We start from the raw sequence: 27,890 nt of genomic DNA, 5'->3' as shown, positions 1-27,890 counted from the left end.
ATTTTAAAATATTCCCTCTCCACCCTTTCCTAAAAGCATGGAAAATCATCCAGCATCTGGTAAAATTTGAATTCCTTTTGCTTTTCAGTACAAATGTCCTTTTGGGAATACTGCAGGGGAAAGGGGACTCTGATTTCTGAATATTGGAATCTCTAAACAGCATGTGGTGTTATTGAAGGGTTCTTGCTCGCTTACATTAATTACTAAGCACGGTTCAATGGCCCATTCTAATGAAGAGTTTTCAGATCATTTAAAATATTCTTAAATAACAGAGAAATTAGTCAATCGTGTAATCTCTAGGAAAATGTTTCCTTACCTATCTTTAGGAAGAAGATTTAAACTTCGTAAGAGAGAGATGGTCTGATGCACTCATTAAGCGTAGAGAATATTTGGATGAACAGATTAAAAAAGTTAGCAATAAAAAAGGTATGTGGAATGTAAGTTCTGAGAGCTGCTTTTTATTTCGAAGATTCCTTGAATGGTTGAAAATTGCTCTTTTTTGCTGCTTTACCAATTAATTTGAAGTGGTGATAGATCCTGAAAAGTTGTCCACAAGCTAGTTTCTGTTAAGGTGATAGAAATATAAAGATTTCACAAAAATGAGTTAAACAGCTAAATATTGTGGCAGTTGGTGGCACAGTGGATAAAGCGCTGGCCCTCGAGTCAGGAGGACTTGAATTCAAATCTAGCTTCAGACAATTTACACTTACTAGCTGTGTGACTCTGGGCAAGTCACTTAATTCTGATTGCCTCAGCAAAAAACAAAAACAAAAACAAAACCCTAAATATTAAGCTCTAACTTTTGACAGGTATAAAATAGTAAATGGAACTATGATTTCATTGGTATAAGGAACTATTGCATGAAGAAACCTCTACCAAGACACATGTCATCACATCTTCTACAATTTAATAGAGCAGAGATTCTTATCCTTTGGGATCATAGAACCCTTGAGCAGTCTGACTAAACTTATGCTCCTCTTCTCAGAATCCTGCTGTTTTCTTTTCTTTTTTGTGTGTGAGACATTTGGGATTAAGTACCTTGCTCAGGGTCACACAGCTATTAAATGTTAAGTTCCTGAGACTGGATTTGAACTTAGGTTCTCCCAACTTCAGAGCTGGTTCTCTATCCACTAAGCCATCTTGCTGCCCCTAGAATCAAAGGAAAACAATTATATTGAATGAGTTGTGAAAATATATTTTAAAAACATCTTTATAACCCCCAGCTTAAAAAATCCATATTATTTTTCTTGTGCAGCATGATAATTGTAGAAATATGTTTAGAAGAATTGCATATGGATTACTTGTTGTCTATGGGAGTGGGTGGGGAGAAAGGGAGAAAAAATTTGCAAGGGCAAATGTTAAAAACTATCTTTGTTTTTCTTGTGTAGCAAGATAATTGTATAAATACATATGCATATATTGGATTCAGCATATATTTCTACCATATTTAACATATATTGGATTACTTGCCATCTAAAGGAGGGGATGAGGGAAGGGCAGTGAAAATTGGAACATAAAGTTTTGCAAGGGTTGATGTTGAAAAATTATCTGTGCATATATTTTGAAAATAAAAAGCTTTAATAAAGAAAAAAGAAAACTATCTTTGCTTTTTTTCCCCTGAGGCAATTGGGGTTAAGTGACTTGCCCTGGGTCACACATCTTTGTGTATATTTTGTGTATGTATCTTTGTATATATTTTGAACTCAGGTCTTCCTGACTTCAGGGCTGGTGCTCTATCCACTGTTCTGCCTAGCTGCCCTCTTTATATATATTTTGAAAATAAAAAGCTATTTTTGAAAGAATGTAACTGGGGGGAAGGGAATATTAATTTTTTTTTAAGTCCATCTTAGAGAGGACTCCCTGGACAGAGAAGCTCTCTTATGGGACCTAGCTTAGATTAAAATGTAATTGGGAAATGTTTAACAAAATAAACATTTATGCAAAATACAATATAAAAAACAAAATAAAGATGTGTACAAAAATGCATGTAAATTAAAATGAAACAATATAACATTAATTTGTGGTTTCTAAAGTCAATACATGGTATACAGGGATCTGTATAGAAGAATATAGAAATATAACATTTATGTAGTGTATATGTGTGTATGTGAAAAATATGAGAGAGAGTAAAGAAACTTAAGTTTGACTTAGAATTTTGAGAGGTTAAATGAATTTTCAAAATTTGAACTCAGGTTTTCCTGACCTCAAGGCCACCTTTTATTTTTCTTAACTAAAGCTGAAAAATAGTGGGAAGAGGGAAGAACAAATTACCCAAGCTGGAGCAAACTAGAGAAGGAAGACTAGAAAGAGTGAGGAAGAATGAAGGAATGAACTCTGCTGGCCTGGACACTTTACTTAAATTGAAGAGTCTTGGAGGAACTGAACAATCAGAGGAAAGGGCCATAGGACTAGCATGATCTTCTATTGTGAGAAAGCTGCTGGGTCATGATTAAGAAAGAAATTTTAGAGATTCAGGAGCAGAATCTAGAAAAAGAATGAAGGAACAAAGATGGCTGGAAAGGCCAGTCCTTTTCCTTGAAATGGATCATGTGAAGAAGAATTGTCCAATCTAAGACCTAGAAGCTGAGACATGAGGCCTCTGAAAACTAGATATTAGTGGAAGAAGTAGCAGTGTGGTAGCGATTTGGGGCAGAGAAGTTAAAATCCAAATCTCTATTTACCTCTGTGCCCTTCCCCAAGCTTTGATTCCTTATAATTCACACAAAATTGGATCTGTAGATGATATTTACAGATCCTTCCATTTCTGTTCTGTGATACTATAAGCATATAAGTAAATCCTATTTTTTTAAAAAAAAGAATTCTCACTATATCTTCTCTCCTTTCCCACTTCAGAGTGAAACTAATTGTTTCAAAATTCTTGAATGTCATATTTACTAAATGAAAACTTAACTGGTTAGCTTTATCAATTATAATTTTAGGAATTAATTGAATTATTGGTTGGGGGGAATTTTATAGTATCTCAGATCCAGAATTTCTTATGAAGGGAAGCAACAAGCACATATATGGTGCTTACTATATACTAGGCACTGTGCTAAATGCTTTACAAGTATTCTTTTATTTTATCCTCACAGTCCTGCAAGATAGAAACTGAAGTTATTCCCATTTTAGAATTGGGGAAATTGAGGCAAACAGAAGTCAAATGACTTGACCAGAGTCACACAGCTAGTGAATGTGTGAGTCTAGACCAGGCTTCCTGCTTTATCCACGGAGCAAATAATTACTTCTGTACCAACTATCTTCCTCATGATGGAAAGGAGAAGTATTCGACCATTTTTCAGTCATATCTGACTCTCCGTGACCCTATTTGAGGTTTTCATGATGATGACACTGGTGTGGTTTGCCATTCCTTCTTCAGCAGATGAGAAAACTGAGGCAAATGGGATTAGGTGATTAGCCCCAGCTAGTCTGAATCTGAGACCACATTGGAACCCAAGAAGATGTCTTACTGACTTCAAGTCTGGCACCCTATTCACTGGGCCACTTAGAAGAAGTTATTAGGAAGATCTAATCGTTTGGAGAGGAGAGCTATATCATGTTTCTAAAAGTATTAAGCCTTATGTATTATGTAAATATTATATATGTTATTATACTATATATTAGACAGTTTCTGACTTCCTCTATGAAATAAAGGAGCTGGTACTCAAAGCTGCATTGTTGCAAGGATCACTGAAAATTCATCTGTTTTTCACTTTAAATGATAATAATTGGACTTTCTTCCCTCCTTGCTTTCTGTTGTTCCTTGTCCTTTCATCTTCTACTGCAGAGAAAACAGAAGATGACCTGGAACGGGAAACCCGACTGGTGGAACAGTGGGTGGGCTTGACAGAAGAGAGGAATGCTGTGTTGGTCCCTGCTCCTGGGAGTGGAATTCCTGGTGCTCCTGCAGACTGGTAAGCACCATCCTGAGCCACAAAGGGAAGGGTTCCTTTAATTTCTCCCTAACTTTAGTTTGTTATTTCCTGAGGAAATCTTACTTCACTATTTCTAGGCCCACATTTCTCTAGCCTTACCCCAATCCTACCTTCCTGATTTTGGACCCTATAAAAAAGATCCCAGAAGAAAATAGGTAGAGCATGGGACCTGGCGTCAAGAAGACCTGAGTGCAAATCCAACCTCAGATTCATACTAGCTCTGTCACCCTGGGGAAGTCACTTAATTGCTATCTCAGTCTCCCAACTTTAAAAATAAATGAGTTAATAATAAATAATACCTACCTCTGAAGGTACTTATAAGGATACAATAAGATAAGACTTGTAAAGTGCTTAGCACATCATAATAAATACCTCTCTTCTTCCTTTCACAAATACATTCAACACATTTTAGAAAGATTCCAGATAGTTTAAATGGAACTTATTTTGCAAATGAAGTTTACTTTCTACTAAATTACATTTTTTCTATATGCATTCAGGAAAACTCTTCTTCCTGAGTTCAAATCTGGCCTCACACACTTACCAGCTGTGTGACCCTGGCCAAGTCACTTACCCCTGTTTGCCTCAGTTTCCTCCTCTGTAAAATGAGTGGAGAAATGAAATAGTAAACCACTTTAGTATTTCTGCCAAGAAATACTAAACTCTAAATGGGGCCCATGAAAAGCAGGACACAACTGAAAATGATCTAACAAATGTATCAGACAGCTGATATTTGGTTATGATTCCCAAATCCTGAATTTTTCTACTGATGTACATGATTGTTTCCTTCTCGGCATTTTTGGGTTTTGTTGCTTAACAGCATCCACAGCAGATGATCTTTGTATCAGTGTTCCATTATAATAGAAATTTGTTATTGGCCTTAGGACCCCACCTGCTGGGATGGAAACACACATACCGGTCCTTTTCCTTGATTTAAATGGTAAGTAGATATTGGAACTAAATCTCCAACAATTTTTTTCAGATTTCAGGACTTAATAAAAGTCAATATTGGGGAAAGAAGGAAAAGGTTAGATTCAATATTTTTTTTCCCAAATCAGTCACGTAAGGGTTTTACTGAATAAACTTTTGGTATAAATAAGTGTGGCTTTTCTGCAGTTGGGGGAAGAAAGAGATTGAGACTGGAACTATAATTTCACTAGTGTAGGGAACTCCAGCATGAGGAAACTCAATGCAAATTGGCAGTGTTGGAAGCTTTTTTATTAAAAGTAGTCTTATCAAGGACTGAAAGGTTAATTGATTTGCTCTGGATCACACTGAAGCAGGTCTTGAATATTTCTGATAATGAGGATGCCTATCTACTTTCATTGTGCTGCCTCTCTTGAGGTTAATCTCATATTTATTTGCAGGTGTGACTGACATCAGGAATTTGCAAAACTCTAGTATAAGCTTACCTAAATTAAAAAGGAGTAAACAGGATTATTTTGTACCTAGTGATAGTAATTCCTTCTACGATAAGAAAAAGCATCTTTTTCATGTGTTTCATAAAAATGCTTAATTTTCAACCTTCAAAATAGTATTTTTTTCCAAGTCGACCAGTCATGATGTGGCTTCTCTAATTCTTAAACTAGTAATAATTAAACTATACTGCGAATAATGTAACACATCCATCTCTCATCCTGATGAAAAAATGCATTAATTAAAACTACCATTTTTAAAAAATGATTCAATCCACAACTTGGGGGAAGGAATAATAAAAAAGACTTTAATTCATTATGGTTATGTTGAGAAGTAGGGGTCATTTTAAAATTTTCTTTTTATTTGTTTCAAAACTGACCTTTTTTTCTGAATCTTTTCTATGTGCTATGGATTTTTATTAGCTGATGATCTCAGTGCCAATGAACAACTCATAGGTCCTCATGCATCTGGTGTTAACTCTATACTACCGAAGGAGCACGGAAGTCAGTTCTTCTATCTGCCAATCATAAAGCATAGTGATGATGAGGTAATTGGCTGCCTAACATTCTTTGATGTGGCTTTGGATTGGTATGTGATCCTATGCAGTCTTTTAACCATGTGGAATGGAATTTAGAGTTAGAGGTGAAACATTTAGTTCAGTGAATTTTAGCTATGCTCCTTTGCTCATTTGCATTTACTCTGGGGTCACTGCATTACAAATGGTTTGTTCCCTGTGTCCAAGGTACTATCAAACTGTGCATACCCTTTGATCCAGCTTTATTACTACTAGGTCTGTAAACCAAAGAGGTCATAAAAAAGGACAAAGAACCCATGTGTACAAAAATAGTTACAGCAGCCCTTTTTGTGGTGACAAAGAATTGGAAATTGAGGGGATGACCATCAACTGGAAAATGGCTGAACAAATTGTGGCATATGAATGTAATGGAATATTATTGTGGTATAAGAAATGATAAATAGGATACTTTCAGAAAAACTGGAAAAACTTAGATGAATTAATGCTGAGTGAAGTGAGCAGAACCATAAAAACATTGTACACAGTAATTGCAATATTGTGCCATGATCAACTATGATAGACTTTAGCAGTGCCATGTTCTAGGACAATTCCAAGGGACTCAAGATAGAAAATGCTATATACATCTAGAGAAAGAACTATGGAATCCGAATGAAGTTGAAACATACTATTTTCACTTTTTTGTTTTTGTTTTTGTTTTTGCTTTTCTTCTTTCTCCTGGTCTTTCCCTTTTATTCTGAGTCTCTTTTCACAACATGACTAATATGGAAATATATTTAACATGAATGTATATGTAGTTTAAAAATGAGTTGTTCCTTGTTTTCATCTTTCTACCCTTTTGTCCTTTAATTTTTCTCTCAGGTGTCTGCTACTGCCTCTTGGGATTCCTCTGTCCATGATTCAGTGCACTTAAACAGGGTTACCCCACAAAATGAAAGGATTTATTTGATAGTAAAAACCACAGTCCAGCTCAGTCATCCTGCTGCTATGGAGTTAGTATTACGTAAAAGGATTGCAGCTAATGTTTACAACAAACAGGTAATGTGGGGCCCATTTCTGCCAATATGCATGTGACCTTGAAGTTTTTCATTTTTGTTAGAGCTACAAAATAATTGGCTATATTTTTAATGCTGAAGGCAGTTTTTCTGATATGTAAAATAAGTCAATAAGCATATATTAAGCATTTACCATATGCGATGACTGGAATATAAAGGCAAAATTGAAATAACCCCTATTTTCAAACAAATTTCAATTTAGCCTGTGGGACCATGTTTACAATATGTTTTTTTTTTTTTTTTAATGGATTAAGAAAGCATTTGGAAAGTTGGGTATTGGTTGATCCAGAAAGAATTCATGTAGAAGGTGATACTGAATTGAGAACAGAAAGGTAGGGTACATTCCAGGCCCTACCTAAATTCCAGGCATTTACCTAGATCCCTCCTTGGTCCACATCCACATTACCTCTCACTATGATGTTTGTAATGACCTATGTATTTAAGAAATTATAATTGAAAATGCCTTTAAAACTTGCAAGATAGGGGCAGCTAAATAGTACAGGGGATAGAGCAGCAGCCCTGAAGTCAGGAGGACCTGATTTCATATGTGGCCTCAGACACTTAACACTTCCTAGCTGTGTGACCCTGGGCAAGTCACTTAACCCCAATTGTCTTAGGGGGAAAAAAAAAACCTGCAAGATATTTGATTTGAAATTTTGTATGAAGTTTAATTATACTTTCTCTCCCCACCAGAGTTTTACACAGAGTTTGAAGAGGAGAATATCTTTGAAAAATATTTTTTATTCCTGTGGTGTAACCTATGAAATAGTATCCAATATACCAAAGGTAAAATAAAAGCTTCAAATTTAGAAGTGTATTTTTTAAATATATTATTATTTGATAATCATAAATTTATAACAGATGCCAATTAACTAAGAACAGACCCAAACATATAATAAATTTAAACCAAATAAAAGAAAAGCAACAAAATTATATTACCATTTTTTCTTATATTTTCTTATTTTTTTTTTAGCAACTCTATATTTTTTTTTTTATTTAATAGCTTTTATTTACCAGATACATGCATGGGTAATTTTACAACATTGACAATTGCCAAACCTTTTGTTCTAATTTTTCCCCTTCTTCCCCCCCCCCTTCCCCGAAGGCATGTTGACCAATACATGTTAAATATGTTAAAGTATAAATTAAATACATATATTACCATTTAAAAAAAAATCTAACATTTTAACAAGTGAACAAAAGCACATTTATTTATTCAATCGATAGTCTTCAGGGACCTTTGTTGTATTTAGATTTTTTTTTGGAGGACTATATGTGTGTATGGTTCTAGGGATCTCATTCTGTGTCTCTAAAAGTGTTTCTCTACTTCTAATCTCTAATGTTTGGATATAAACAATGTTTCCAGTTTTTTGCAAATAAATACTTTTTTTTTTTTTTTTAATAGATCATTATATTTCTTCCTTTTCATCAAGACCTCTTTATAATAACTCCTAATAGTAGAATCTCAGGGTGAAATCTGGCCTTAGTTAGATTTATTTATGATTCTCACTGGATGTTGTAAAAAATTTGCATCAGTGCATAACTGTCTCATCTGTGTAATATAGTACCTATTTCCCTGCAATTTTAGCATGTCATTTTTTAGTTCTTTTGTCCATTTAGTAGACATATGTTAGGGTTTATCAATGTACATTTTACTTATTACGAGGGAATTTTTAACATCCTTTTATGTGATTTTTTTTCATAGTTTGTATTTACTTATAAAGTTTTCTCCTTATCCCTTTGCCATTTCTCCATTAATGCAATGTAATGTCTTAATGTTTGGCATGTAGAGCATGTATGTTTAATTTATAACTACAGCTTATGTTAAAGAGTAAATATTTGCATGCCTGAAAACTTTTGACTTGCATAAAAATAGCTTTGAAATTTAAAATTTGAATTTCTTATTAGTGGGAAGGAAAGAGCTCACATTGTAGCAATGTATATAAAAAGATATATGAATTTTTCATTCCTTTGCTCTAGCATCTTTTAAAAAAAAGATCACAATCTCATACAAAAAAAAAAAAATTAAAACTGCATAGTGAAAAGATTAATTGTATTTCCAATAATTGCTCCACAAATGATCCAGTTAAATGAACAAGACAATAATAATTTAATTGCTGGCAATGGGACTGTCAAAGTTGGATTCTCTTCAGATTTATTTTACTATGTACTCATTTAATAAAATAGTAACCAAAAAAGATTAAAATTAAAAGGCTAGCATTACCTCTTTGTACATTTTAGGCAACAGAAGAGATTGAAGACCGAGAAACTTTGGCTCTCATGGCAGCAAGGAGCGAAAATGAAGGTACATCGGATGGAGAAACATATATTGAGAAGTACACACGAGGTGTACTGCAGGTGGAGAATATTTTGAGTCTTGAGCGGCTCCGGCAGGCAAGTAGCTGGGCAGTAGATGTAAAAAAGGGGAAAAAAAATGTGAACAGTAAATCCTTTTTGTTAATTTAATTTCCAAATCCTACACAGAAGTCTTGGAGGGTAAAGGGTGAGAAAAGATCATTGGATTTTACAATTAGAAAGTCTTTGGCCTTTGGAAAACCAGTTCTGGGAGAATTAGTCTAAAAAAGAGATTTCAAGTTTTAAGAGTAGGTGGATGATAAATAGGGGCATTGAGCTTAGACCATTTTGTGAGGAGATTTGTCTGAGAAAGGGAGAAAAGAGATAGGATACTAGCTGAGTAGAGATACAAGGGTGAAGAGAAAAATGAAAATAATTATTAGCATATGGAAGGAAGTCAGTGGAGAGAGAAAGAAGTATTTCATGGAGCAAAATTCTAAAGATAATGGGGAGATAGAAATCAAAGTTAAAGCTGGCGGAGGAGAGAGGATTAGTTTTAACTAGAAGTCTTTTGAGAAAAAAATCTAAGAGAAGAAAATTGATGAATGAATAAGAAATTTTGGAAATGCAGAAAGATAATTGAGGGAATTCCTGTCAGCTGGCTTCAACCTCAGGAATATGAAAGACTCAGTAATATGCTAAGTATAAGGAGAAGGTATATTGTCAAAGTGTTGGTTGGAGTCTCAAGAAAGGAAAGATTTGGTACCATTGTGTGAGGAATTAGATTGAAAGTCAATAAGTTCAAATGAGAAGGATAGTAGAGTTTCAGTGAGAATCTAGTTGATCATCAAGTGGGGGGGGGCGTTTTGCATATGTTGTATGTGTTATAGGTTAGCATTGAACATCATGGTAGTAGCAATGCAAAGGGATAAAGGGATATATGACTTGTTAGGCCCTGGATAGCAAGCCATGCCCTCCCCTCCCCTTTTTCATTTGTACAATTAGACCTGAAAAATTTGTCCTGCCGTTACGCCCTTGTTATAGCCCCTTTCTGTCCAAGAATGGTGGTCCTCCCCTGTCTGACAGGGCCTAAGCCACAATCTCCAAGCTGTAAATACCAAGTTAACTCCTTTCTCCCTGCCCTCTCTTTGAAATAAAGATAACAACAGCTGCAAGACTAATTGCACTCTTGCTTCTGTATTTTGCTTGCTAAAAAATCTTATATAAATAGTTTGCCTCAATTGCTCTAGACTGAATGCTTTGGACTTATATTCTCATTTCAGTCAGCTAGCTTAAATTCTTCACCTTAAAAATTAAAAACAATCTCTTATTGCTTCAGTTTCTCTGGTATTACAGACTGAATGCTTTTATTTTATCTAAGTCTTTAGCCAACCTTTGCTCTTAAAAAACCACCTAAACTGTGTTATTAACAATATTTTAAAGTGAATCCGTTTTATTCCTTCTTCCTATTCTGGCAGATATACCAGTGATGGTGTAGATCTCAGTCAGAGGAAGGGAATGTATAGACAATGAGCCCACATTTTATATAACTTGGATAAAAAAGACCCTGAACAGCTGAATAACCTTTAACTTAATGTTCTTGGTTATCACGTATGAGACTAGGGTAGTAATCATTTCTTACCTAAAAAATGTGACTACCAACAATCCATAGGATTTAGTCTCTAATTATAGTATGATGACTTAGTGCCTAAAAATTTACATTTACTTTTAGTTGAAGGGCAGCATGGTATAGTAAATAGAAGTCTGACTTTGGACCCAAGAAGACCTGGGTTCAAAATCTACCTATCATACACTGACTAGATGACTGATGTGTGTCAAATGACTAACTGGTCAAGTTACTTAATCTCCTACTGCCCCAAATAGCTCTCCAAGATTCTAAGTTACAGAGAAAATTTTAATCTGAATTATTAAGGGATCCTTGCTTATCTGAGGGTTCCTTATATTACTGAAATCATATTCTCAATTACTGTTGTTTTTATCCTGACTTTCACTCATCCAGACAGTCATTTTAAAAAAGCACTTTAGTACCAACTGTTTGCAAGGCAATATGATTGTCAGTTATCAGATTAATTATGGATCTTTAGTTAAAATCATATCAGGGCAAGAATCCAAGGATTTATCTGGCCTGATCTCTCTTTTGTCATTCAGTCATGAGAATCTACTCTGCTTTTAAAAGCTCCTAGAAAAGTATTCTCCTTTAATAATCCATTCCAATCTCACTTTATAGAAGCATCTTTTTCTCAATATTATTTTATTTTTCCAAATACAAGTAAAGATAGTTTTCTTTATTCATTTTTATGAAACTTTCTGTTCCAAATTTTTCTCCTTCCTTCCTTTACTTCTGTCTTTCCCAGGACAGCAATACATAAGCTAGATATATAGGTTAGACATGTAGTTCTTTTTAAACATATTTCTATATTTGTCATGTTGTACAATAGGAAAAAACAAGAAAAAGCAAACAAACAAAAAAGCAAAAGTGAAAATACTATGCTTCGATCCACAATCGTTCTCCATACTTCTCTCTCTGGATGCAGACGCCTTTTTTCCATTTCAAGTCTATTGGAATTGTGTAGAAGAATCTTTTTGGTGGAGGGTGTGAACTTATGATTTCATTGTGGCAGGGAACTCCCAGAAAAGAAACTCTCTTGACCAAAGCCATAAATATTTTACAAATTTTAGGTAGCAGAGAGTTGCCTACATCACTAAGACTTGCCCAGGACTCAACAGTCAGGAGAAAGACAGAGATAGAGAGAGAGAGGGAGTGAGGAGGAGGGCTTGAATTCAGGTCTCCTTGATGTTGACATTGACAATCATGTCTCTCATAATTTTTTAAAAGCAATGAGCAATTATCTATTGATACTTCTATTCATGTTAGTGTCAGTACTGTTTCAGGCACTTTGGTGGAATCTAGAGAGAGAGAGCTTATCCTTTATTCATAAGGGGTTTGCAGTCTAGTTGAGAAAAAAGTTATAAGAAACTATAATGAATAAAATATATAATAATAAAATAGTATAATAATATCTGTCTCACCTACCTCTGGTTGTTAGGAGTAAACAAAAGTTATTAAAAATGTATAGTTGAGAAATCAAGCCTGAGGGTAAAGAGTCATCCACGAAGGAGTAGTATTTGAAGCTCTGGAAGTGAATGAGTTTAATGAAGGATTGAGTGTAGAAACAAAAGATAAGAGTAAGGACATGAGTCTTGAGGGAGGAAAAAACTAACATTTAGAGAGAAACCAATTCAGGACTTTCTATCAAAATCTAATTCTTCACTTTTACATGGAAAGGAGAACATAGAAATCCAAGACACTTTTTCTTCACTTTTTTCCCTGATTAGATATAAAGTAATTTACAGTATAAATCCTTATGAGTTTACCTGGATGTTGTATTCACAGGCTGTCACTGTCAAAGAAGCACTTTCCACCAAAGCCCGCCATATCCGGAGGAGTCTCAGTACACCAAATGTGCACAATGTAAGCTACAGCCTTCCATTTCACTTGTTATCACCTTTTTTAGAACAGAGGACCAGGGGCAGGGTGGACAAGGTGGAAAAAGAATGTATTTCCCCAGGTGACAATCATGTGAGTTTTCTTACATATCCATTTTATGCAGTTTGTGTTAATGTAAATTAAACTTGTATTACCCAAACTGTGCTTAAAAAATTGAGGGTTTTTAAAAAATTCACTTTTTTCCTCTTAATATCTTCTTTTGAAATTATCATAGAATATAAGCACAAAGTTTGGTTTGAGATATAAGGGAAAAAAGATCTGATTGTTGGCCTCCCCACCCTGTGCCTTTTCTATTCAGTCACCTTTTGCCCTCTGAGCTCTTCACTAGGGAAGTAGAAGACAGTTGAAAGGGAATCTAATTACATGGACTTATCTGCTGGAACTACTGACCTTTGCTTCTTCTGCCAGGACTGGCTGGCTGCAGCCACTGATAGGTGAAGCTTTAGTCTGCTGCTCATCAGTTATATAGCCCACTCCAGCCTGCAGAGCTCAGCAGCAGCCACCTGCTTTTGCCTGCCTGAAGAAAGTCATGGGAGGGAGAGACTCTTGCAGTGCAGTCTCTGAGCAGAAGATTTAGCACAGAATTGAGACTATTGAAGTGAACTTCCCCACTCCTGAGATGCCCCCACTTCAAATCTGATAGGGAGATTTCTGTTTTGCTTATTTACTTGTTTTTTTAATAAGTAATTACATAAAACTTCATATCCTTTTAGGTATCATCTAGTAGACAAGATCTTTCTGGCTGTGATGAAGATGATAAGGTGAAGAAGATAACTCATAAGAGTGTCTTTAATAATAAAATTATCAAACTTCTTTATACTCTGTATCAGGCCCTGGGCCAGATTCTAGAAACTATTAAGACACTGCATTGTCTTACAGGGTGGGGTGAGGTGACAGCAAAGACTTCATGTAGAAGGTGAAAACAGAACTGAGAAAGAAACTAGGATCTAAGGGAATTCTGAAAGAGTATATATGTTACCAGCCGGTTGGGAGGCAGGGGAGATAGCCAAGACAAGAGGGTTGGAAACAGGAGATAAAGTACCATGGATGGAGTTTAGGAAGAAGGCTCATTTGGTTAGACCATAGCATGTACAATAAGATTGGAGAGGGAGGCTGGGCCATGTTGTGAAGCGTTTTAAATGCCAAGCAGAGATGTTTATATCTATCCTTCAGGAAATAGGAACCACTGGAATTTATTGATCAGAAGACTGGTATAGTTAGACTTGTACTTTAGAAAAATAGCTTTACCAATAAGAAAACAAAGTCTATTCTGGCTTAAAGTATAAGGAATCAGGACTCGGAATCAGGTTAGGAATCACTTGATTCTCAACTATGAAAATAGGACAATTATAAGTCAGTCAATTAGTCTCTTATTTCCTTGGATTTTTTTTTTCTGGAAGGAAATCCTCAAAATAAAATTCTATAAATTAAATTGATAGTATAATGCACTCACAAGAACAAGGTTGTATTACAGCTGAATGGTTTTGTGAATATGAACAGATATGTATTATAGCTATTAAAGGAAAATGGAAATTATTTTAAAGTAATTCAAAGCCATTTAATTACTGGTGATTTTTAAAAATTAACTACAACTCTAGAAAGACAATTCATTTACTAAAGTACAATTCATTTTTTTGAGCATCTTCCAGAAACAAAGCATTTAGATACCACTAAACTTAACATAGATGATTTAGGGACCCTGTCCTTAAAGAAGTTACAATCTAAGCCTTTTTATAAGTAGTCAGTTTCAGATTTCCTAAAAAAAAGTCAGATGAAGCTAAGTAAGTTTATTTGATAAAGGCAATTCTTTTTATTTTGTTACTAACACCGTGATATCAGTTTGAATTAGTAAATCTTTAATCTCTTCCCCTTTTTTGATCTGGCTAACTCCTGCTTTCTTCATAGGGTTGGTCTGAAAGTCATTTAGATATGTCAGACTGTAGTTCCAGTTACCAAGATGTATCTTGTTATGGTACATTACCCAGGGATTCTCCTCGAAGGATTAAAGAAAGTACTGGTGAGATTATCTGAGTTATTTATTTACTGCTGCTTTGGAAAAGCATGGAGAGAGTGTTTTTTTTTTTGTTTTTGGTTTTTTTCCTGGTTATGCACAAGTATTATGGGATAAAGAATGTGAAATGAATTTTTAAAATATTATTTGATTTCTTTATACTGAAGAGGGCTAAAATGTAGTATTTAAATAATTAAAAACTTGAATTTGTAAAGCATTTTACTTTTTATCACTAATAAGGTAACAGGTTGTAAATCACAAAATGAAACTCATGTCAACATTTTTATAACTACTCTCATCTTCAAAAGGATGAAAATGTACCCCTACAGAGAATATTCAAGTGCTCTGAAAGGAAGTCCTAAAAAGCCCTTCCAAAAGCATCACTTGATTAAGCATTAAAAAAAAAAAAAGCAGAGCAGCAAATATTTCCAGTATCATTTCTTTTCAAGAATTATTATGGTACTCTGAACAGGAAAAAATCTCATAAACTTCTCCCAAAAAAGTCCTAACATGCAATCTCATAAAAGGATTACTTTGAAATAAACTTGTATTTGAGGTAGCCAGTGATGTAGTGCATAGAAAGCTGGACCTGGGCTCAGGAAGACCCGAGTTCAAGCCCTGCCCAAGACACTTCCTAACTGCATAATTTTGATCAAGTTATTCAAATAGTCTATACCTCAGTTTCAGTATCTATATAATGAAGATAATACTAGCACCTACCATGCAAGGTTGTTGTGAGAATCAAATAATATGCAGACTTTAAACAGCTATTCTGTTAGTTCTTTATACTAGCTCCAATATTGTGGAATTGGGAAGGAGAATCCCCAAATGAAAGAAAGGCATGATAAAGAACGTGAGAAAAAAAAAAAAAACAAAAACATAAAATTAGAAGTGAAAACTGTTCTTCCTTATTTGTTTCCAGCAATGGGATCCAAGGGCAAGAATTAACTCATTTTTATTCATTTGATCATTCAACAAATATTTATGGACTACTTTCTGTGTGTATAACAATAGGGAGACCAAAAAAAAAAAAAAAAAATCCCCAACAGCTGCAGCAACAACAACAAAATCAACAGGTAAAATATGTCCCATAATCTCTTGGTACTTGTGTTCTAATTTGAGACCATGGGCTTGGCAAGAACAGTTAAATAAGTATTACAGTATAAGCTAATATATGAATTGCCAATATGAATAATAGATATAATCAGCATCATAAAAGGACAGAGAGAACAGAAAGATCTGTGTGGACTGATAGAAAAACATCCTGAAGACTGGGTTATGGAAGTATTGGTTTGTCACCTGCTTCATGCATCCTTGGTAAGAACAGAACGTGATTGCACAGATTACTTGTATGTTTAGCTAGATGTATCTTCATTCTCATCCAATTATTAGCAAATTCATTTCTTGGTTAACCAGAAGTCTTTCTTAACATATAACGTATTCACACTAGTTTCTTAAAGTATATTGATAAAATAGTGCCTTTACAGAAGAAGGGGAACCCACAAAACCTCAGTATTCTGAACTTTTTATAGAAGTCTGCTTGAGATTAACTATCTAGGTCCTGCATTTCCACTTATAGAAGGAGAAATCCAAAATGGCAGGATTTTTCTCATGTAGTTAGAAATCTCTCTGATCTAAATCTTTTCTGCTTACCATTTCTAGTAATTCAAAAATAAAATTCCACAATGAAATGTAATAGTTGCAAACTTCAACTTGGAAGTTTTTACCAGTCATCATTATAGAAATGTTAATGGTAGGACAGTGTACCCATAAAGCTTTTCTGGAAAACCAGAAAGTTAGATCCAGTTTGCAAAGCAAAGATTTCCTCTCCATACTAAAAAGAGAACACTTCCTTTGGTTAATCACTCCCCTTTGAGAATTCTTGTTTCAAAATGGATATAGATGAGTAAAGGGATATTTAATTGAACCATTAAAGAATATCATTTCCCTTAACCTGGCCAATAGGCAGTCATTTATGAGCAGAATCAATGTGTCTAAAAGAGGAGAGAGGTGGGGTGGGATGAGGTGTATTTAATATGTTTCCACAATTGTCATTACCTCATATATTTTGTTTTTCTCCTAGGTTGTACTTCAGAGAATCCTCATGTCTTAACAGTCAGTCCCTTTAAAGCATTCTCTCCTCAGCCACCAAAGTTTTTCAAACCTCTCATGCCCGTAAAGGAAGAACATAAGAAAAAGACACCTCTAGAATCCAGACCACTTCTCAGCCAAGAGGTAAATTTTTTCTTCATTGACCCTTGCTATTTAAAGAGTAGTTCGTAATTTGTACTAATCAGCAAATAGTTCTGAATGTGTACATGTGAATGGAATAGCACCTCACTAATTCTATTCTGTAACATAGCTGAGGTCTTGGTGGCAGTTTTTGATTGGTTAGTTTGAGGGTTTGGTTTGGTTTTTTAAAATTTTTTTGGAGGGGAAGGTATTTGGGAAACAATATTTGGGGGTGGTAACTTTTTTCATTAATTATATTATAAAATATCATTTCAAATAAGAGAGATGGGTCCTTTGGGTATCTTTGAATCATGAAAGCATTTTTTAAAGATTTTGGCATAATTGCACCTAGATTAATGCTAAAAATTCCATTTGAAGGTCTTGTGAAGCTTCATCCATGTCTCAACCCAGAACATTGCTAATCAGCTGCTACGCAACTCATTTTTAATGAAAACTTCAGCATTGCTTTTCTAATTTGCATGATTTAATATGTATTCCACCCATTGGTGTCTTCTGTGTGTGATGTATTTGTGTGTCTTAACCTTTGCAGAGCATGCCTTCACCTCAGGTACATAACGCTGGCTGTGTTGTACCCTCAGGAAGTAATGGCAGCAACCTGCCAGTAGAAAACAATAGAATGCGTGAGGAGAAGATTGTAAGTTTTGGATCAGTTTCTGTCATAATGCCTGGTGGTGGGTTTAAGGCCCTTTCACGGGCAATTATGCAAGTGCAATAGAAAAAATATATTTGCTTTGAGTGTTTTTTTTTTTAAATTTTGAATATTGACAATATTCTTTTGCATGAATATAAATATGAGCTATCATTTTCTTTTTTTGTTGTTCTGAATATTAGGCAGAGAGAAAAAGCCTTATTTTAAATGATTCTGGACTTTAATTCATAAAACAACCACAAACTAACTAATGTTGAAATCTTTCTAATATGTGTCTGTACATATTGCTCAGATTCTGAAGTTAATCTTCATAGAAGAGTTGAGCTCAATTGGAGTAAGTAACTCTGCATTTAGCTGGGAGTATGTTTGAATGCTTTTTATTTTGCCTGACGCTCTTGCCAGAATTATTTTGCAGTTCATAGCTATACTGTAATCCATCCTACCATCATTCATTCCCATTATTTTCATCTCCATAACGTAGGTGACTTTTTTTTAGTTTGCTGTCAGAATATATTTTGTACCTCTTAGTACCCCTGTGCTTTCAGGGAAGGTTTTTCCATACTTTAACCACAAATGATTAGAACATAATCCTTAAAATCTCATGCCCCAGAAACTTGGTTTGCAAATTCCACACCTGGGGGAAACTTTTAAATATCCAAGAGAGTCTGGAATTTTCCTGCAGGTATGCAAGCAGGAAAGGGTTAGTTTTATCTTGTGATAGAGACCAAGGTGGGGTGGCTTCCCAGATTCTGAATAAAGTTTAACCAGCTCTGGTGGAGCTTGGCTTTGTGGTGTTTACATTTACATATTTTTATGTTGTGTGTAGCCAGAAATAATGAAGAATTAATTTCTTCAACTCCACTACACATATTAGTTCCCCAGCTTAATTGAAATAGTTTAACAATTCTAAGCTGCTCATGCATGTTGTGTGAAAACTAACTGATAATTTATGCAGACATGCATTCCATTGTCCCTCCTGCACTCCAAAAAGATTTCCAGAGGTGATCTTTCCAGCCCTACATTCTTTTCCTGGGAAATCCAGACTCTTTTCCCTCCCCCCAGCTGTCACATGACTTTTCTAGTGCAGAGAAGTGCTCGGGGCTCTTGGCCTTAATTCTTTTTCCTTATCTCCCAAATCTGTTAGCTCTCTGGTATGTCCCTTAAAAAATGACTCCTCCCCAGGACAAGAGCAGGAGCCAAAAGGCTGACAGACTAATTTTTTTCCCTTCACTTCCTCTGGTTCCAAGATGGATTTAATCTGTCTATTTATTTATGTGGCACCTATCACCATGGCACACACTAAATTTAAACCAATTTTAAAAATAAATATTGGCTGAAATTTTAGTGAGTCATTAAAAGACCCTGCCATGTGCTCCTTTATAAGCATTTGTTTACAGGTTTTACCTTAATGTTTATTTTTGTTTTTCAAAATTTGTTTTTCTTCCTTATTATTCTCTTTACTCCCTTTTTAATATTGTGATAAAATAAAGGAAACCATGGTAGGGCCTCCAGTTATCAAATTATAAGAAATTTAGTAGTGTTAAAAGACCTCAGTACAGAAAACCAAAGCAATACTTTTCTCTATGTACAATTTTTAATAATCATGGGATCATAGATTCAGATATGGAAAAAACATTAGAAATTATGTAGTCGAGTCCTTCATGATATGAATAAATTCATATTTTAGTAATAATATTTTTATTATTGGAATCTAGAAGTATCCTTTATTGAAAAAGGCCTATTAGCCCATTTATTCAAAAAGCATTTTTAATTGTATAGATTATGTACAAGGTGCTATTAGGCATACAAAGTTTAAAATTACAGTTCTTACTCAAAGAGTTTACATTCTACTACTAATGTATATTTATACATTATCTTACACATATCATTACATATCATATCTCAAGTACAAAAGGTAGGACATAAAAACAAAAGATATATGTATCCACAGAATAATATAAGGAAATCTGAAGAGAAAGAGAATAATGGAAAGATCTATAAAGATTTCCCAGAAGAGATGATACCAAGCCTTGGAAGAAGAGAAGCATATTGAAAGACAGAAATTTGGGGCAGAGGGAAGAGTGCCTTGTAGGCAGCAAATTCTGCATATAGAATTTGGACAGTGTTCTGTTATCAAGAGATTGTATTATGTATAGTTGTGTGATGTAGTTTTTCAATCTGACAGTTCGGATTATATCTGTGATCAAAGATTTTTCACTGTTTTAAGTGAAGACACAATGCTAGCAAAATAATATCTGCATAATGTTTGAAATGGAAAAGTTATCATCACTCAGCATATCTAAGCTTGCTGTCTATCCCTGATATTTTGAAGTGGATATGAATCTACATTTTCTTTTATTTCTTCTTTCTTCCCCAAACCCAATCTAATGATTAGGTAGCTGAAAACTCTTGTTAGAGATATAAAACTTCATTACGTCAGACATGCATGACATCACTAGTGTAAGTTCTCCCTTTGTGTACAAAGACAAATATTTTAGATAAACTCTTGCTAGAGAGAGTAAACCGCAGTTATGTACTATCGCCCCTGTCCTGAGAAATGAATCCAGAGGCATAACTAGTGAGAGAGAGAGAGAGAGAGAGAGAGAGAGAGAGAGAGAGAGAGAGAGAGTGTGAGTATGTGTGTGTGTGTGTGTGTGTGTGTGTCTGTGTGTGTCTGTGTTGGCTGTGCAAAAGCATCACAGTCCAAAGAAATGAACTAGCAAGCATAATCAAGAATCACAGCAGGACTGTAAGGAACCTTATATACATATTTAGTTTGAGATCATCCAAAGATATTCTGTGATTCACTCAGCAGGAGGGGTATGCTTCCTTTGTTTCTAACCTTAGAAACTAGCTTCCTTTTCATCTGGCAGAGTTTCAGCTGTGGACAGCTCCTCATTTACTATAGTGCTTTCTGTTTTGACAAACAGCTGAGTTCATAAGGTAGTGAATGGCCGAGGAGTGTATAGTGATGTTAATAGGATTAGTGAGAAATTATTTCAATTATTTTATTACCCACCTTAAGTTAATAGAAAGGAAGATTTGAGAGGATATGTGAGTTCAATTTTGGACATTATGAGTTTAAGATATCTATGAGACATAAATTCATCAATTCAAGATATCCAAGACAGCTGGAAATATAAAACTAGAAATCAGGAGCAAGATTAGGACTGGATAAAGAGATTTGAAAATAGTCTGTTTAAATATGATAATTAAATTCATGGGAGCTGATGAGATCACCAAATGAAATTGTATAGAAAAGGAGAAGAGGACCCAGGGTAGATCATTAGAGGATACTCATATTTCATGAGAAGGGGCAAAGAGGGAAAGAAGAGAAGGAAATAAGTATTTATATAGTACCTAATATATGGCAGAAACTGTTCTAAGAACTTTTTACAAATATGATCTCATTAGATTGATAATGGGCAAGACCTGGATGGAAGTCTAAATAGAAGGCAAAGTAGAAGTTTTAGAAAATGCTAAATACTTTTATCAATGTTGAGGGACCATCTCCAATAAGAAAATATTTGTTACTCTCAGTACCCACCCATAAGTTTGGTTTCTTTTAGTATCAAGGAGTAACTTTTTACTTATTTATTAAAGCAATGAATCTGAGCCCAAGGGATTGTCAACAGTATAATTTAAAGTGAAAGGAAAATCAACCTGAAGACCCTAAATTAAGACCACTTAAATTTTCAATGCTTCAGGCATCTCTTTCTAACACCTATTAATTCTCTATTTGTATTAATAGAGGTTGTTTCCAATATCAGGAAAATAGCAGGTCCTGACTAAACAAGAAAATGCAACCAGATGTAAACAATTAAAATTCAGTATTGTTTGTTGAACATGAAAATTTGCAAAATCTATATGTGGCAGAATTATCTGGTGGCTCTTCTTCCTTTCTTCTTCTCACATACAAAACTAGTCTTAACACATACACACATACAAAACCTACAACTATTCTTATTTGATTGTACTATTTTAGAAATTAGAGAGAGTCCTAAGACAAGGTGGAAATAAAATCCTGATTGTATATTACTGGATCTTGTCCAAAGCAATTGCTACTGATAGTTGTTAAACAGAATGTGGATAGTCCTTTCAAATTCAGGTTCACTTAGCTAGAAAGTGTTAGAAAATGGATTTGAACTCAAGCCTTTGTTTCCAGGCCCAACACTCTATCCACTGTGCCTCTTAAGCAATACAGGCAACTGCCTGGGTGACTATACAAAAGGCTGTCAAGGTGAATAGTAAATGTAAAGTGAAAAAGAAAACTGTTCTTGGAAGAAGGCATCTTATGAGATAGAAGAGAGAACAATGAATGCTATGATAGTTATCAAGTAGAATTTATGTTTACTTCTGAATAGCTACCTTCAGTCATATTGCATGTGCTAATTGTTTTTTCATCAGTTGATAAATGCAAATTTCTTGCAATGTTGGGGGACTAGACTGAAAAGCGTGTTGTATTTTCATTCTTCAAATAATTACATCCACAATTTGGCTAACTAGTTCTTCTGAATAACAAATGACAGAAAAATTACATTGATAAATTAATCTGATTAATCTACAGCTTTTGGGAAGCTTTGGAAAATTTTTACTTTTAGCCTCCCACCAAAAGTATGAGCACAATTTCTCTCTTAAAAGAGTAATTTATTTCAAAGTTGTAACAGTAACAGCACAAAAAGTCAAAGGTTTTTTTTTTAATTCAGAAATAGGAGGATTTTTTGAAATGTTGCATGTTTTTCATATATACACATTTTACATATATATGTAATAAATCTATATATGCTAAACATATTCTTAAAGCACATAACTACAAGTTTAATAGTTTTTAAAAATAATTTCATATATGCAGAGCTCTTTGCAAACCTACCTCATTATCCACAAAAAAAGGATTCATTCAGCTTAAGAGAAGATTTCTGTCTATGGAGAGGATACTTGGGTAAAAGAAAATCCCTCTTCATGCACTAGATTATTTGAGTTGCTTTTATTTTCTTATACTCTCAGTTTATATAGTAGACTAAAGAGTGGAAGGCTCCACTAAAGTGAACACAGTGTTGTTATAGTTGCTAGACCTAGAATCAAGAAGATCTGACAAAATATGATTACACATATTTATCAGCTGTATAACCCTAGGCAAATGGATGAACCTCTATCTGCCTCCATTTCATTATCTATAAGAGCACCTACCTTCCAGGGTTTTTATGAGGATGAAATAAGATGATATTTGTAAAGCACTTAACAAATATTTAAGCATTGTATAAATGCTAATTATTACAATATCATCATCATCATCATTATTATTGTTGTTGTTGCTTTAATGGCTGAATAGCAATTGATTATATCATTAAAATAAATGTACTTTGCAGTATCATCTTCAATAATTATCTAGTCTATTCCGGCTGCTGAATTCCTTGGGATTTTTCCTTTCCACACACAAAATACATGTTAATTAAACATTATAAAAAGAAGTTTTTTTATTACCTTTGTATTAGCATTTGAAAGGCAAAGAGAACTCTTAATGAAATGGTTGTATGCCTATCCGGATGTATCCCATTAGTAACTTCAAGACCTTATCTTAACATATTCATCTTGAATAAACACATGAATTAATAAGCATTTCAATCAATTAATAAACATTTATCAATCATTTACTTTGTATCTAGCACTGTGCTAAGCACATTTATGAAGGATTGGGTATATAATAGCTACTATGCTAAATTAAATACTGTGGATCCTAAAACAAAAATAATCCCTGGCTTCAAAGAACTTACATTCCATTGGGGAGAAAACATGTAAATAAATTTGTCCACGATAATGTAGATGGAAGCCAGACCTAGAGAGGAAGGCTCAAGTTTCTGAAGGGAATCAGGAAAGGCCTCTTAGAGAAAGCGGTGCTGGGTATTGAATGGAGCCAGAATTCTAGGAGATACACATGAGGAGAAAGAACATTTTAGCTATCTGGGGCAGAAACTGGAGATGGGAGTGCTAAGTAGACGAGTATGGTTGGAGGGGGCTTAAAAGGACTAGAAAGGTAGAAATGTAAGGGTAGAAATTGTGAAGAACATTAAATGCCAAAGAAAAAAACTATAATTGATCTGGATGTAATTTTCAGTCATTAAAAATATTTATGTTGTCTACTTATGTCTAATGGTAGCCAACTCTAGAGTGAGAGGAGGAGAAGGGAAGGGGAAAACAAGAAAAAAAAATTATATGGTAACTTTATTTAAAAGCAATAGCAAAAGTTATTTCATGTGCAATCATCTTTTTTATTATACTGTTATGGACATGCTTGTTTTATTCCATAAATTAAAAATAAATTTATGATTATAATTATAAATAATTTAAATAAAATATTTGCATCTATTTAAAAATAATATTAGGAAATGCCCCTCACAAAGCCTTTTGTACTGTTTCCTTGGTAGCTACCTACATTGCCTAAGAGACACAGTAGATAGAGTTCTGGGCCTGGAAACAAAGGCTTGAGTTCAAATCCAGCCTCTGACATTATTATAGTAGTATTATATGAAGTTGAGCAAATGACTTGACCTCTGCATATCTAAATTCCCTAATAAATGGATCTATATAAATATAAATAGTATGATTATAAATTATTATAAATAATATACATAATAAATTTCATCTAAAATGGGAATAATAATAATAACACCGACCTCTCATAATTCTTACAAAGATCAAATGAGATATTTACAAAGTACTTTGCAAACCTCAACTCTATAAATGCTTATTATTATCTTTATTACTACCTATCCCAAGAATTAATTTTGCTGACATGAATGAAAAATAAGAAGTCCACTGGTTTTTCATCAGTATTTCTGATTTTTTTTTTTTATTTTTGTAGGTAACATTTGTCTTTTTTGCATTTTAACAAGGGGTTTCCCCCCAATATTCTTAAGCAATACTGGTCTTCACATGTTAATATGGACCTTTTTTTTTCCTTTATAATTTTATTGAAATGTTTTAATTTATATTTTCATTAATGAATGTTTAGTTTGGTCACTGACTTTGAGAGAATATTGTAAGTCTTTAATGGAGACATTTAGAGTTTTAATTGTTCATATTTGCTTGTTGACAACAATATACAGCTAGTTATAGTTCAATCTAATTGACATAATATGTTTTAAGTTGCTTTTTTTTCCTAATTGGTCCAAATACCATTTAAATATTTCTGATTAAAGGTAACAACTTAAAGAACCAAATGTTGTTTGGGGCTTCATCTCCTTTTTAACTGTCCCTGTATTAGTTTTATTGCCTTGCCTTTTTACACATTTCTTTTCCCCCTTTTCACTTTTTAGTACTGTAAGAAAAAAAAGATATGGCCCTCTTCAGCCTTCTTCCATTTTTCTGCTTATTTGATTTAGAAAGGAAAAATATCACAAAATACACTGTTAATAGCTACATAATTGAAATCCATTCTATGTCAAATTTCATATAAACTGCTAAAACTGAATATAAGGTAAGGCAGTAGTATTTGTATATTAGAGAAAAAATATAAAATCTAAGTAGGTAGGCAATAATAATACTAGTTGTGTGACCCTGGGAAAGTTACTTAACCCCAATTACCTCAGCAAAAAAGAAAAAAAAAAAGATCTATGATAATGAACCCCAATTTCATAGTACTTGACACCAAATAATAGATGTTACTTTAAAAATAATAATAAAAATAAAGAAGGGGGAAAATTAAAATATAAATGAATTCATGTACAAGTGAAATGTTTTAATCTTATCTCAATTCAAGGATTATAAGGAGAAAATGACTAATTTTTGCCTTTTCCCATAGGACTCTGAGGAAGAAGAACATGAACTAGAAATTATTAGCAAAAAGCTAGTAAGCTCACAGCCTTATGTTCCAGTGGAGTTTGCTGACTTCAGTGTTTACAATGCTGGCCTGGAGAACAGGGAGTGGTTTTCTTCTAAAGTTGATTTCTTGAACTCCCGGGTCTTAGAAAAAGAGGTATCCCGTAGCCCTACCACTAGCAGTATTACTAGTGGTTATTTTTCCCACAGTGCCTCTAATGCCACTCTGTCTGACATGACGGTACCATCTAGTGATAGTACAGATCAACTAGTTACTCAGATGAAGGATTCGGACACCAGTGAGCATTCAGGATCTTCTCTCGTGCATGATTACAGACCTTTCTCAAATAAGGAGATAGCAGAGCCGGATGGAGACTTGGCAAAGGATAAAATAAACACAATGATACTCAAAGAAAACAGTGCCTTAGTCAAAGGGAGTCCACTATCCCAAAATACCATTAAGAAAAGTTCCAAAGAAGAGGTCTGTAGAACTGGCTCGTGTTCAGGAATAAATCCCTGCTCCAATAAAATCCATCGAACGCCTGTGGGATTTACTACTAGGGAAGTGACCATAGAGCACATGTCAGACATTGTTGAAGACCATTCTTTCACAGAGTTCATGGGTGTCTCAGATGGGAAAGATTTTGATGGGATGCCAGACCCCCTATTCTCACCTGTCGAAGATCTTTCAAGTGTGAAGAATCTACCAAGTAAAAGTAACACCAAGAGAAATGCAGATTGGTTGCAAAATCTTGGAGAAGCAGAGTCTGAGTCAGAGAGTGATCAGCTGTTAAACTCCACAGTTAGTCCTTTGTGTTCAGAGTTAACAAAAGAGGATCCTCACTGTCAAGCAGACCCTGATGCCTCTCACCATGAAGATTTGCTGAGAAAGAATCATTTAGACATTACTGATGAGGACGATGGTCTTTCTACAGAGCAGATCTATACCTTGCCTAGCTGGATGACTGTGGGAGAGCAAGTCTGCTTTGGTAATAAGACTGGAATCGTGAGATACATTGGACCACTGGATTTTTTTAACTGGCACATGGATTGGTGTTGAATTAAATGTTCAAATGGGTAAGAAGTATTCAATAACATGGATTTCTATTGCTATTTTTCTACTCTGAGATATTCAACATGTAGTATCATAATATTGAATAGTTTAGCTCGTGTACAAGTAACAGATACCTATAAATTTTGCATGTGGGAAATTAAATTGACCAATTTTGTTTAGTAAAGAAGTAGAACTTACTATCATTCCTAATGAAAACAGCTAATTATCTATTTGAAAAGAAACAAAAGACTTCTGAGTGTCACATTCCACTTGCAAAAAAAAAAAATAGAATTTCAATTCTTTCTACTTCACTTGCTGCTGCTTTCATCTGCAGTCCCATTAATAAGAAACTCAAGTCTGTTGAAGCTGTCTTGGGATTTAGGGAGGAGTTCAAGAATGGATAATATTTTTTAAAGATAAAGGTAATTTCTTTTCTGGTACCAAAGTACTGTCATTTCATTTGGCAGTGAAGGAGTTATTTTTACCCAAATGGGAAGCAGCTAGAACTTGAAGTTGTTAGTTGAGGAAAGGCATTCATGAAGATTACTTGCAATTTTTTTTTACCTGCTCAAAATCTGAACTAGGAAAGAAGAGTGTGAAACAGAAAACCATAGAACAAGGTTGATTGTGGACAGAACTGGGAACCAATCAAAATTAATCTCTGAAAGCCAGCATTGCATCTTGGAAAGAGCAATCTTCCTTTAGTTAGGACACCTAAGTTTGGGTTCTGTTCAAACCTTGAATATTTCACCTTGAAAAAGCATTTAACCTTCATGGTCTTTAGTTTCTTCATCTGTAAATGAATTCTCCATAAATCTTAAATGCTAATAAATAGGTGTGAACTATTATCTTTTTTGCTACTTCATCCCTCTTCACACCTGAATCCATAAACTGGGTACCTGGTACCCTCATATTGCTTCTTGGCTACCCAGTATCTTTATTTTATTTTATTTTTACACATTTTCTGCACAATTGCTAAATTTCCTGGGCTCTTTTTTCCAGATTTGTCTCCTCCTTTAAAATAGAAATACATCCCTGTTTTCCATTCTTTTGCCAAATGATTGGTTAATTAATTTGATAGGATAATTGTTTTCAATTCAATATCTATTGGCACAATGGATCCAGCATTAGTCCTGAAGTTAGGAGAACCTGAGTTCAAATCCAGCCTCAGGCACTTAATACTACTTAGCTGTGTGACCCTGGGAAAGTCACTTAACCCCAGTTGCCTCAGCAAAAAAATTTATGTACTGGGTATAAGAGAATGTTATACTGTAAATTCTTTAGGGTTACAAAAATAAGCGAGGTATAACCCCCTTATTTTGAGGAATTTTTAATTTAATAGAAAAGCTAAG

The 27,890-nt window shown here is 34.3% G+C and overlaps 1 protein-coding gene across 1 annotated transcript in view; it reads left to right on the top strand.

The window, feature by feature from the left end:
* The window catches only part of KIF13A (kinesin family member 13A), a 242,422-nt gene that overhangs the window by 209,314 nt on the left and 5,218 nt on the right, over positions 1-27,890 (top strand). Inside the window, 14 exon segments of the mRNA XM_074272374.1 lie at positions 327-426; positions 3,785-3,911; positions 4,814-4,869; positions 5,768-5,892; positions 6,739-6,915; positions 7,626-7,718; positions 9,174-9,326; positions 12,643-12,720; positions 13,470-13,517; positions 14,662-14,773; positions 16,851-17,002; positions 17,550-17,654; positions 25,468-26,514; positions 26,516-26,561. Of these exon segments, the coding sequence (XP_074128475.1) occupies positions 327-426; positions 3,785-3,911; positions 4,814-4,869; positions 5,768-5,892; positions 6,739-6,915; positions 7,626-7,718; positions 9,174-9,326; positions 12,643-12,720; positions 13,470-13,517; positions 14,662-14,773; positions 16,851-17,002; positions 17,550-17,654; positions 25,468-26,514; positions 26,516-26,561 (2,419 nt within the window).

The sequence above is a fragment of the Sminthopsis crassicaudata genome, chromosome 1 (assembly GCF_048593235.1).
Source record: "Sminthopsis crassicaudata isolate SCR6 chromosome 1, ASM4859323v1, whole genome shotgun sequence".
Lineage (NCBI taxonomy): Eukaryota > Metazoa > Chordata > Mammalia > Dasyuromorphia > Dasyuridae > Sminthopsis > Sminthopsis crassicaudata.
This window is presented reverse-complemented; position numbering and strand designations above follow the sequence as displayed.